The 14,521-nt window shown below is 27.3% G+C and overlaps 1 protein-coding gene across 1 annotated transcript in view; it reads left to right on the forward strand.

Moving 5' to 3' along the window:
• LOC149772627 (cell adhesion molecule DSCAM-like) overlaps nucleotides 1-14,521 on the forward strand; it is a 73,734-nt gene that overhangs the window by 54,300 nt on the left and 4,913 nt on the right. Inside the window, exons 11-14 of the mRNA XM_089947562.1 lie at nucleotides 756-786; nucleotides 5,659-5,750; nucleotides 7,008-7,044; nucleotides 8,365-8,459. Of these exons, the coding sequence (XP_089803688.1) occupies nucleotides 756-786; nucleotides 5,659-5,750; nucleotides 7,008-7,044; nucleotides 8,365-8,459 (255 nt within the window). The remainder of the gene's footprint in view (nucleotides 1-755; nucleotides 787-5,658; nucleotides 5,751-7,007; nucleotides 7,045-8,364; nucleotides 8,460-14,521) is intronic.

Raw genomic sequence — 14,521 nt, forward strand, 5'->3', positions numbered from 1 at the left:
TCAGTCAAACCTGATCTTGAGTAAGATTGGAGAAGTATTGTTATACAAATTATTACATAAAATTCAGAAATGCAAAAAGTTTTAATTGCTTAAAGTTGTACAGCAACCGCTGTGCTGATAATGAATGGGGATATTACCTGGACTTTGGTCATGACTTGAAAGCAAGCTATCCATATGTTAATCTTGTGGACAAAATATTACAATGTAAATTGTAATGTTATTTTACCCTATGCATATAAACCTACAGTAGCAACATTTCTTTAGCCTTTTCATCAGAAAACCTAAATGATGTCTAGGTTGACCTAAAGAAAAATAGTTCCACTCAGGCATGAAATATGACTCCTTCAAAACTGTCTTATTACAAGTCCTTCTGAATCAACATGGTAAATGACTGTTTGAAAATTTTGTTTTACATACACCTTCTCAACAGATAGAATTCATCAAAAGTAAACATTGTCTGAAATTTTTATTTTAATTTGTATTTGAATCTATAAGACATGGATAGCTCAAGACAAGAATGCTTTAAGGGGATGGTATCAGTTTTAAAGATAATTGTCTTCTTCCATAAAATTAATGTAATTAACAACATTTGTGCAGTGAAGTATTAATGTTTTAAACCCTAACCTGTTGAATACCATTCAACATTACCAGTGACGATGGCTGAAGTGCTGTATGTGATATACATTTGAATTAAACCTGTGAGTTTAGCATTTTTTAAATTTCACTCCCTTGTTGAAAAGATATTCCTTTTTCAGGAAAATCATCAGGTCAGAGCGAAATGTGTCGGTATGTAAAGGAAAGTAATTTTGTTGTCTTTAATCATCTGTCATCCATCAGCCTGTTTCTTACTGCTACGCCTGCTCAGCTACTTAGAGGATTGCCATGAATGTTTACACATACATTCATTCATTGTCTAGTTGGTCCAAAATGAAAATAGTGTTGTTTGGATATTCTGTCTAGTTGGTCCAAAATGAAAATAGTGTCACTTGGACATCATGTTTAGTTGATCCAAAATGAAAATGGTGTCACTTGGACATCTTGTCTAGTTGGTCCAAAATGAAAATAGTGTCACTTGGACATCTTGTCTAGTTGGTCTAAAATGAAAATAGTGTCACTTGGACATCTTGTCTGGTTGGTCCAAAATGAAAATAGTGTCACTTGGACATTCTGTCTAGTTGGTCCAAAATGAAAATAGTGTCACTTGGACATCTTGTTTAGTTGGTCCAAAATGAAAATAGTGTCACTTGGACATCTTGTCTAGTTGGTCCAAAATGAAAATATTGTCACTTGGACATCTTGTTTAGTTGATCCAAAATGAAAATAGTGTCACTTGAACATCACGTCTAGTTGGTCTAAAATGAAAATTATGTCGTTTGGACATCTTGTCTAGTTGGTCCAAAATGAAAATAGTGTCATTTGGACATCTATTTTGGCTGCTTCAGAGAGAAGCTTGAAATCGTTTTATTGCTGCTACCTCTGCATGGATGATTTCACCATGGGCAGCACTGAATGATTTCTTCTGATGCCTTGTTGCTCTTAAATGTCAGTGGTGCCTGCTTATGTTCAATATGGCCATTTAGGTGGGCATCTTGACAATGTTAACACTGTTTCCCCGAATAGAATGTAATAACAAGATCTGAGTCATACTTTTGTTGATCATTCCAGTCATCTTTTAGCCCCATTTTCAGAAACATTACATGATGTACAATTAGTCTTAAATGTAGTGGAAATGATACTGCTCTGACACCATGTAACCTAAAATTCTTGTCTTTGCCATCCCCTTCCAGTGGATGGTCATATCAACATGGAGTTTGTCCAGAAGATTAAGTATGATGTTTTATTTATCCAAATGAAATTAGTGCTGAAATGATCTTCAATATGGCCACCACAGTGACTAGCTTACAACTGTTGCTCGTCCTAAATCAAAAACCATATGGTCATCTGATTTTCACAAGAAGACTTTTAATGATATCAGATTGGTCCTAACTGTGATGGTGGCAATCCAACATCCAGTGTTACAGTCATGGCAGTCATCCTAAATGTTGTTCTTATCACTTTTCCTCATGAACGTCATATTCTTGTGGGATTTTCATCAAAAGACTTCTAATGATGTCTGTTAGATCCAAAATCAAAATGGTGCTGGTCTTTTTTTGTCTCCCAGTATTGCAACCACAGTGGCTAATTTGAAATATTTTTTTTATAAAAATTAACCCGTGATGATTTCTGTACTTGGTAGTTAGAATAGAAGAAACAGTCTTCTTTTGTATTGCTGGAAATTGGTTTTATTAGGTAGAGTGGCACAGTTTATCTCAGTAATTATAATTACTTTTTCCACTTTATTCAGATGGGGAGAACAGGTGGTTGTATTACATACCATACAGTATTCTTAAAATTAATCTGTACATATTCTGCAATAATGCTCATCAAGTATTGAATCATGCATGTATAACACGTGATGAAATCTAAAAAATGCATATAAGGTGTTGCAGCAAGCAATATATAATGCGACCTGCAATAGCAATGCATCATAAGTGATTTTTTTTTTTACTGATAGAAGACAGAACACATTGCATTAAGATTATGGAACAATAAGGCAAATTTAGTTTCATCTTTTGTAAAATGGATACTTTAAGCTGAATCAGAACTGCTAAAGCAAAATCAATGTAATCATTTCACTTTGAAGTACAAAAAGTAAATGTGTTTTTTATATTGGTTCTTCTTCTCTCCATTCTTTGTTGAATGTGCTAGGATCATATCTATTTCATACTGAATTAGCTAATCTTATTGGCAAATTGATAAATGGATAGAATGACATGAATATGGTGGCCAGAAATAAATAAAATTGTTACAGAAATAAGTCATAAAGTCATTGCCAATATATATATATATATATATATATATATATATATATATATATATATATATATATATATATAATTAACAGAATGGTTTCTTTTCCAACTCAGAATCACAAAAAGAAAATTCCTTGATCATATCAATCTTTCAATCATTTATTTATTTGTCATCTTTTGGTATATCTTTTGCTTTTATTCCATTTTTTTTTTCTTTACATTTATCATTACGACTTGCTTTATGTCTATCTATGAACTTAGTAGTGTAATTAGATGCTGCAATATACATATTAATACAGCCTGTATGCATTTTGCAGTTAATGCAAAAAACTTGAACCAGGGCTGATTAAATTTACAAGTGGCAAAATGATTCTTGAAAAATAAAGGACAGATATATGCTATTTCCAATAAATGTAGAAAATTCAAGTGCAATAATAATTTTATGTAAAATGTTTAATAAAATGAAGTAAAGAAAAACAAAATTTTGCATCAACCTTTTATGTTTCTTCCAAGCAGTAAAAAGAAAATTCCTTGTGTTTAGTGATCTTCATAGTATCTCTAGAAAATTGTTTTCACCGAAATTGCATTTTTATGAATGTATCAAGGTGAAACAAAAACAAAAGTTGACTTGAATATATTTTTGTCACTAGTGTCATTTTGAATTCACCACATTGTTCTCAACATGTCTATCAAAACTATATTAGACCCCAATTTGTCTTATTCCTGTGTATAATATACAAATTACGTGTCATTTATGTTAAGAAGAGAGCGTGGTAAATTTGGAGCTCAACAATATATTGCAAAAGGCTGACTTAAATAGTAGAAATTTAACTATGAATTCAGTTTTCTTAGTTACGTTTTTAAATATTTTAAACCCCAAACTTATTTTAAGGTACTGATTGCTCTATTTAGAGATAATTCTTAAAGATATATTACCATGTATGAAAGCAACCTAGTACATAAATTTGTAGTACCAGTGCTTGAAAAAAAAATCATAATTGTACTTTGTCCATATATGCATTGTTATGCAATTTTTCTCTGAACTTGCCTGTTACATGAGCACATAGTATAGTGCATTTTATTTAAAGCTTAATTAATTTGATTCAGTTTCCATAAGTTTGTTTTTGTACAGATCTCTTTTTTTATTGTTCACGTTCTTTATATACAGTGACTACATATCATTGTTATGACATTATGGTCTTAAACTAAGTAACAGAAAAGAGCAAAAACCATCAAGTTTTGTAAAATTTAACAAATAATTAATATTGCTAAAATTCAAAATGAAAATGTAAAATTTACAGTATTGTCACTGAATCCCATGTAGTTCAGAAATTTGTATCACAAGTCCAAAAGTATAAAGTTCCTAAATAATTTACAATATTGAATGTGTTAGTGTGCCTGTAGTCTCAAATGTGGTAGTATGCCAATATCCTGGATTATGGCAATGTGCTAGGAATCTTTTCCTGTATCTCAATAATATAATCAAAAAATGTATTTGTCTGAATTCACTATAATTCCAAATTAATGTTCCTGTCCGATAATATTATTGACAAGCACTTTGTATTTCCAGTGAATAATAATTTGAATAAATAATTTCACCAAAGTCAAAATGTGGACAAAATGATAAGACTGATTCTGCTTCAAGATGTTAATTCAAGAATGAGTAATTTCTCAATTAAGCAACAATTTATAGAAAGCAATGATTCAAAAACAGAACCAGGATGAGGGACAAATGTTCATTTCAAGAACTTTCTAAGTTATCAACAAGGCAGGGTCACTTAGTAAAATTATAATGAAGAACATGGCCAACATCAGGTAGACCAGGTCTTCCAAGGGGATTACCAGTGGCCTAGACTCAGATTAAGACCATATTGTTTACATTAATAATGATCTGAATATGAACCACACAATCATAAAGAAATATCCAGCTATGCATTAATTTTTTTTATGAAATCAATGTCTTTATTCAGGTACATAGTTAACTTGATTTTGGACTTAGGTCATGTATAAAATACAAATGTATATAATATATAATCATTAAAGGAAGCCAACAAATAAAGTAAATATTCATAACATTAGCATGGTAATCTATTACATTAATTTGTAGTATGTGGTTGCAAAATGGTTGTATAAATATTGTGTTTTGTACCCTATGTGTTGCATTTTATGCAATTTTATCTGAAAGTTATCATTTAAATGAGAACAGAATACAGTGCATTTTATATACAGCTTAATTAATAAACTTGTTTCAACTTGTTTAAGTTTGTTTGCTATAGAACATTTGATATTTTGTTCATTCTTTATGTGAATATATTTATGCTTCATTTTCTTTGATATGAGCAAATGTAAGCAAGTCAAGTTTAATTTCATATCAACAAATATAAACAAGACTTGTTTAGGTCAAAATATGGCAAACTTGTGTTTCCTTTATATCTCTTAGAGCAAAATTATTTGCTTTATACAAAATGAGACAATGATGAGAAAGGATGATTTCCCTTAATTTCCAAAAGTTCATCTTGGTCATAATGTTCTGTTTTTAAATGCATACAGAAATAATATATTTAATTTTTAGCTACAAATTGAATATCTATTAATTTCTGTACTTGCAATTACTTGCACTTTATTATCATATTGGAGTATAAATATATCCCTGGATATCAACAGTTTCTTCAAACAGAGAAATTGCAAGGTTAATTTAATGAATAATAACCTTGTTAAGTAAAAAAAATCCTTATTATTTAGCATAAACTGAAAGGGCATTGTTTCCAGTTTGTTCTCACATTTATATTTTAAATATAAACTATAGGTCTACAACAACTGAAGGAACTAACATGGAAGGGTACACTACAATTAATACAGGTGGAGAAAAAGATAAAAATCCATATCTAGATCTTCAAGGTAAGTAACATCTGATTTTGTTCGTAATCTAATAGAGCATGTTCTAGAATTATCCTGAATGTTGAACACTTGAATGACACTTTAGATAATGCCATTAAATAGCCATAAGTAGGTCAGGGTAAATGCAAAATAATTGTAAAATGAAGTTAAGATTGATGTTAAATATATGAGTCATGTTTTTTAAAAGTATTTTTGATTAAAGTTGCATAAAATCTCATGTTAATTTCCATCGCTGACTTCCATTTCTAATGCAATTTTCACTGCTTGTTTCACACTGTATTTATATAATCAGCTAGCTTTGGTCCTGTGTGCTTTATTGCACTTTTTAACTTGGTAGAAGCCACCAGGCATGCTGCCTCTCATTCAAAGATAGGAAGGTGAAGAATAGTAATAGCTTGATGCAAAACTTCCATGTGTGCAAACTGATATGCAGCCTTTTGACAATATCTACGGAATTTACTTTGCCAGAAATAGGATAAAACTGTATTTTATGCCCGTAATCCTTTACTTGATTATAGTATTGCTATTCACACTCTTCTGTTTAAAGTCTATTTTTGTATTTTTCAGAAAGGTTCAGAGGCTTTTGTAAACAGTATGTAAAGAATGTACAAAATATAAAAGGTTCTCATTTAAAAAATCAACATATCTGAAGTACTGTTTCACAAATTGACTCACAGATAATATTTACTAATTTATTATTGTTGTTGTTGTTGTGGGGTTTAATGCCACTTTTAAGCACACGATAGGCTATGCATGATGGGGATTATTAATGGTGGAGGAAGAATCCAGGAAAATCCCAGGAAGAACCACCGACCCATGAGAAGCTACTGGCAAGCTTTCTCACATACCCACATTGGCCGAATCCTAGACTCAAACCCACCCAGACAGAGGTGAGATGGCAGTCATCCGTAACGGAGAGCACTTTAGTCTGCTTGGCCACTCGGGGCTCCTCTACTACTGTGATGTACATGGAGAATATTATAGTATGCATCATATTCCCATCTGTTGATGGTACATTTTAGTGTAGATTTTGATTCAAGACAAGAGGCATTTTCCATATCTTTTGCATGGAAATGTACTTATTAAAGATGGAGTTCTGCTATTGAAAGCTCAATATTCAAACTAATCTCTTTGTTATTTGAATGCCAATGTTTTGTGACAAAAGGTTGTGGAATTGATTCAGAAATTGTCATGGGTAGGTTTGTAATAAGTGCAGTTTAATGCAAAAAAATAATTTTCCCCATATATTGTTTTCAGATATGGCAGGGGAAACGAATGAAAGTGAAAACATAAGGTATTTTTCTAAATTAGGTTTAGTTAGAGGATATTTGCTTAAAATGAGTGAATAATGGATATATTTCATCAAGTGAGTGAAAATACTTAAGTTTTCCACTCACGATTTGAAATATATCCATTATTCACTGATAGCAAGCAAATGTTTTATAATTCTATGCTTAAAAGTATTGGCTAGCAGTTTCTACTGTATAACAGATTGAAGTAGCAGTTTTCTTACTTGATCACTTGGTATGTCTGATGTTTACCATTTATGTTCTATTGTATTTTGTCATTAATTCGGAAAGAAAATATAACAGTTATATAATTCTCCTTCACAAATAAAAGTAAAATAGCAAATTTAAAAAAATAATTCACTCCATGCTGAATTTGAACTTGAGTTGCCACTATCAGGAGGTAACCATATTCTATACTCAACCACGTAAGCAACTATTAAAGAATAACTTGGAATTTTTTGATTATTTTGTTATTGATGTGTCAGTGAATTTAGTTATTGTATCTCACTCCAGTGAACTATTACAACTACATTACTTGGAAAATCCAGCAATTCATGGCCTAGAGTTAAATAAAAGACAATAAGGTATTGATATTAAAAGTACAGTAAGGTATTGATATTAAAAGTACAGTAAGGTATTGATATTAAAAGTACAGTAAGGTATTGATATTAAAAGTACAGTAAGGTATTGATATTAAAAGTACAGTAAGGTATTGATATTAAAAGTACAATAAGGTATTGATATTAAAAGTACAGTAAGGTATTGATATTAAAAGTACAATAAGGTATTGATATTAAAAGTACAATAAGGTTGCACAGTAAATATCACATGTAGATGCATATGCTAGATATTTATTGTAGACTGCTTAGGGCTGTTCCATTAAAACATAGATGTGGATCAGGGAAGGCAATTTGAAAGTCAGGTATGCACCCATAGATGCAGTGTACAAATTTCTTATCATTTTAATATGAACTCTGTGAAATCAAAGTACCTTGGCATATATATTTAAAAAACAGCCATCCCTGGGTACCATGTATGTTTAAATGGAACAGCCCTTACATTGTATACATGAAAATAATCCAGATAATTGAAAACCTGAAACTGAAAGATATATATATAACATTTGTTCTTTACACAAATTATTTCCTTTCCATTGCTGTTCATTATTTTCTGTTGCTTATTTATAATTATTACAGTTTTTATCAGTAGAATTTTATAACAGTTTGGATTATTGTTAGCAAAATAATATGTACATTAATATATTTCTTATTACTAAACTGTATTACAAATAACAACATCAATTATTATTATTACTATATTTATAGATCGTCTGATACTGGTACATATGATGCACTTCATCCATATACAAATAATGAAGACCATGCATACAGCTCATTAAATCAGAGACCACATCAGAAAGGTATGTTATACTTTGTCCAAATGATATTCATATAGTATCAAATCATACAATACAAACAATAAAGTAGCTAAATAAGGTATATCTGATAGACATTTCCTTTCATTTCATTAAAGTTTCCTTGGATGATTTATAGAGCAGACACCTGGAAGTATAACCCAGAAAATGCAAATTTTGCACATAATTTAAATGAGAAGAAAACCTAATGCAATAACAACCTAGCCCAAACACAGTCACTGGGATGATGCATTAACAGCCTAGCCCAAACACAGCCACTGGGATGATGCAGTAACAGCCTAGCCCAAACACAGCCACTGGGAGGATGCAATAACAGCCTAGCCCAAACATAGTCACTGGGATGATGCAATAACAGCCTAGCCCAAACAGAGCCACTGGGATGATGCAATAACAGCCTAGCCCAAACACAGTCACTGGGATGATGCAATTGGAGCCTAGCCCAAACACAGCCACTGGGATGATGCAATAGCAGCCTAGCCCAAACATAGTCACTGGGATGATGCAATAACAGCCTAGCCCAAACATAGTCACTGGGATGATGCAATAACAGCCTAGCCCAAACATAATCACTGGGATGATGCAGTAACAGCCTATCCCAAACACAGCCACTGGGATGATGCAATAACAGCCTAGCCCAAACATAGTCACTGGGATGATGCAATAACAGCCTAGCCCAAACACAGCCACTGGGATGGTGCAATAACAGCCTAGCCCAAACATAGTCACTGGGATGGTACAATAACAGCCTAGCCCAAACATAGTCACTGGGATGGTGCAAAGCTCATATCCATTTGAGTTGCACTTTATTTTGACAATGTTTAATTCATTCTAATTTACACGTAATTAAAAAGGGGTAACTAGACTTACCAGAACAAAACAAACACAAAGGGAATTACTGGACAAAATAGGAATTAACTGGTAAAAAGGAAAAATATTCATAATGACCAAAGAATTAAAATGTTTAATAAATGTAATTAAAAATAATTGATTTAAAGTGGCATTTGATTCGTAAATATTTTTACCTGTTTGTAATTGCAAGATTATAATCTAGGAAATTCCATCGCTGAGATAAAATGAATTATAATGTTTAGTTTCTGCTGCATGTATTTGTCATATGGCTTAAATGCATTGTGTAAAAAGAAAGAGACATACACCTTAAAGTATTTGCATTTGTAACAGAGAGAGATAAAGTTGTATAAATGAATAAATGTACACTGTTGCATTGAGTTATATTGATTTATGGGGTGGGGGTATTTAAATTGTCATATTGGTTTTAAAAGACAGTAAATGATAAGCAGATGCCCTAAGAAATATTGATGTAAATTAAAGAAACTACTAAATATTGATGTAAATTAAGAAACTACTAAATATTGATGTAAATTAAAAAACTACTAAATATTGATGTAAATTAAAGAAACTACTAAATATTGATGTAAATTAAAGAAACTACTAAATATTGATGTAAATTAAAGAAACTACTAAATATTGATGTAAATTAAAGAAACTAGTAAATATTGATGTAAATTAAAGAAACTAGTAAATATTGATGTAAATTAAGAAACTACTAAATATTGATGTAAATTAAAGAAACTAGTAAATATTGATGTAAATTAAGAAACTACTAAATATTGATGTAAATTAAAGAAACTACTAAATATTGATGTAAATTAAAGAAACTACTAAATATTGATGTAAATTAAGAAACTACTAAATATTGATGTAAATTAAGAAACTACTAAATATTGATGTAAATTAAGAAACTACTAAATATTGATGTAAATTAAAGAAACTACTAAATATTGATGTAAATTAAAGAAACTACTAAATATTGATGTAAATTAAGAAACTACTAAATATTGATGTAAATTAAAGAAACTAGTAAATATTGATGTAAATTAAGAAACTACTAAATATTGATGTAAATTAAAGAAACTAGTAAATATTGATGTAAATTAAGAAACTACTAAATATTGATGTAAATTAAAGAAACTAGTAAATATTGATGTAAATTAAGAAACTACTACATATTGATGTAAATTAAAGAAACTACTAAATATTGATGTAAATTAAAGAAACTACTAAATATTGATGTAAATTAAAGAAACTACTAAATATTGATGTAAATTAAGAAACTACTAAATATTGATGTAAATTAAAGAAACTAGTAAATATTGATGTAAATTAAGAAACTACTAAATATTGATGTAAATTAAAGAAACTACTAAATATTGATGTAAATTAAAGAAACTACTAAATATTGATGTAAATTAAAGAAACTACTAAATATTGATGTAAATTAAAGAAACTACTAAATATTGATGTAAATTAAGAAACTACTAAATATTGATGTAAATTAAAGAAACTACTAAATATTGATGTAAATTAAGAAACTACTAAATATTGATGTAAATTAAGAAACTACTAAATATTGATGTAAATTAAAGAAACTACTAAATATTGATGTAAATTAAAGAAACTACTAAATATTGATGTAAATTAAAGAAACTACTAAATATTGATGTAAATTAAAGAAACTACTAAATATTGATGTAAATTAAAGAAACTAGTAAATATTGATGTAAATTAAGAAACTACTAAATATTGATGTAAATTAAAGAAACTAGTAAATATTGATGTAGTTGTTGTTGTTGTTGTAGGGTTTAACGCCATTTTTCAGCACAAGATAGGCTATACATGGCGGCCAGTATAATTGGTGGAGGAAGAACCCTGGAAAACCCCGGGAAGAACCACCGACCCACGAGAAGAATATTGATGTAAATTAAAGAAACTACTAAATATTGATGTAAATTAAAGAAACTACTAAATATTGATGTAAATTAAAGAAACTACTAAATATTGATGTAAATTAAGAAACTACTAAATATTGATGTAAATTAAGAAACTACTAAATATTGATGTAAATTAAGAAACTACTAAATATTGATGTAAATTAAAGAAACTACTAAATATTGATGTAAATTAAAGAAACTACTAAATATTGATGTAAATTAAGAAACTACTAAATATTGATGTAAATTAAAGAAACTAGTAAATATTGATGTAAATTAAGAAACTACTAAATATTGATGTAAATTAAAGAAACTACTAAATATTGATGTAAATTAAGAAACTACTAAATATTGATGTAAATTAAAGAAACTAGTAAATATTGATGTAAATTAAGAAACTTCTACATATTGATGTAAATTAAAGAAACTACTAAATATTGATGTAAATTAAAGAAACTACTAAATATTGATGTAAATTAAAGAAACTAGTAAATATTGATGTAAATTAAGAAACTACTAAATATTGATGTAAATTAAAGAAACTAGTAAATATTGATGTAAATTAAGAAACTACTAAATATTGATGTAAATTAAAGAAACTAGTAAATATTGATGTAAATTAAGAAACTACTAAATATTGATGTAAATTAAAGAAACTAGTAAATATTGATGTAAATTAAGAAACTACTAAATATTGATGTAAATTAAGAAACTACTAAATATTGATGTAAATTAAAGAAACTACTAAATATTGATGTAAATTAAAGAAACTACTAAATATTGATGTAAATTAAAGAAACTACTAAATATTGATGTAAATTAAAGAAACTAGTAAATATTGATGTAAATTAAGAAACTACTAAATATTGATGTAAATTAAAGAAACTAGTAAATATTGATGTAAATTAAGAAACTACTAAATATTGATGTAAATTAAAGAAACTAGTAAATATTGATGTAAATTAAGAAACTACTAAATATTGATGTAAATTAAAGAAACTAGTAAATATTGATGTAAATTAAGAAACTACTAAATATTGATGTAAATTAAAGAAACTAGTAAATATTGATGTAAATTAAGAAACTACTAAATATTGATGTAAATTAAAGAAACTAGTAAATATTGATGTAAATTAAAGAAACTACTAAATATTGATGTAAATTAAGAAACTACTAAATATTGATGTAAATTAAAGAAACTACTAAATATTGATGTAAATTAAGAAACTACTAAATATTGATGTAAATTAAAGAAACTACTAAATATTGATGTAAATTAAAGAAACTAGTAAATATTGATGTAAATTAAAGAAACTAGTAAATATTGATGTAAATTAAGAAACTACTAAATATTGATGTAAATTAAAGAAACTACTAAATATTGATGTAAATTAAAGAAACTACTAAATATTGATGTAAATTAAGAAACTACTAAATATTGATGTAAATTAAAGAAACTACTAAATATTGATGTAAATTAAGAAACTACTAAATATTGATGTAAATTAAAGAAACTACTAAATATTGATGTAAATTAAAGAAACTACAAAATATTGATGTAATTTAAGAAACTACTAAATATTGATGTAAATTAAGAAACCACTAAATATTGATGTAAATTAAAGAAACTAGTAAATATTGATGTAAATTAAGAAACTACTAAATATTGATGTAAATTAAAGAAACTAGTAAATATTGATGTAAATTAAGAAACTACTAAATATTGATGTAAATTAAGAAACTACTAAATATTGATGTAAATTAAGAAACTACTAAATATTGATGTAAATTAAAGAAACTACTAAATATTGATGTAAATTAAAGAAACTACAAAATATTGATGTAATTTAAGAAACTACTAAATATTGATGTAAATTAAGAAACCACTAAATATTGATGTAAATTAAAGAAACTAGTAAATATTGATGTAAATTAAGAAACTACTAAATATTGATGTAAATTAAAGAAACTAGTAAATATTGATGTAAATTAAGAAACTACTAAATATTGATGTAAATTAAGAAACTACTAAATATTGATGTAAATTAAGAAACTACTAAATATTGATGTAAATTAAAGAAACTACTAAATATTGATGTAAATTAAAGAAACTACAAAATATTGATGTAATTTAAGAAACTACTAAATATTGATGTAAATTAAGAAACCACTAAATATTGATGTAAATTAAAGAAACTAGTAAATATTGATGTAAATTAAGAAACTACTAAATATTGATGTAAATTGAAGAAACTACTAAATATTGATGTAAATTAAAGAAACTACTAAATATTGATGTAAATTAAGAAACTACTAAATATTGATGTAAATTAAAGAAACTACTAAATATTGATGTAAATTAAGAAACTACTAAATATTGATGTAAATTAAAGAAACTACTAAATATTGATGTAAATTAAAGAAACTGCAAAATACTGATGTAATTTAAGAAACTACTAAATATTGATGTAAATTAAGAAACCACTAAATATTGATGTAAATTAAAGAAACTAGTAAATATTGATGTAAATTAAGAAACTACTAAATATTGATGTAAATTAAAGAAACTAGTAAATATTGATGTAAATTAAGAAACTACTAAATATTGATGTAAATTAAGAAACTACTAAATATTGATGTAAATTAAGAAACTACTAAATATTGATGTAAATTAAAGAAACTACTAAATATTGATGTAAATTAAAGAAACTACAAAATATTGATGTAATTTAAGAAACTACTAAATATTGATGTAAATTAAGAAACCACTAAATATTGATGTAAATTAAAGAAACTAGTAAATATTGATGTAAATTAAAGAAACTAGTAAATATTGATGTAAATTAAGAAACTACTAAATATTGATGTAAATTGAAGAAACTACTAAATATTGATGTAAATTAAAGAAACTACTAAATATTGATGTAAATTAAGAAACTACTAAATATTGATGTAAATTAAAGAAACTACTAAATATTGATGTAAATTAAGAAACTACTAAATATTGATGTAAATTAAAGAAACTACTAAATATTGATGTAAATTAAGAAACTACTAAATATTGATGTAAATTAAAGAAACTACTAAATATTGATGTAAATTAAAGAAACTAGTAAATATTGATGTAAATTAAGAAACTACTAAATATTGATGTAAATTAAAGAAACTACTAAATATTGATGTAAATTAAGAAACTACTAAATATTGATGTAAATTAAAGAAACTACTAAATATTGATGTAAATTAAGAAACTACTAA

Source organism: Sinohyriopsis cumingii, unplaced genomic scaffold, assembly GCF_028554795.1.
Source record: "Sinohyriopsis cumingii isolate HCF-2022 unplaced genomic scaffold, ASM2855479v2 utg001339l, whole genome shotgun sequence".
NCBI lineage: Eukaryota > Metazoa > Mollusca > Bivalvia > Unionida > Unionidae > Sinohyriopsis > Sinohyriopsis cumingii.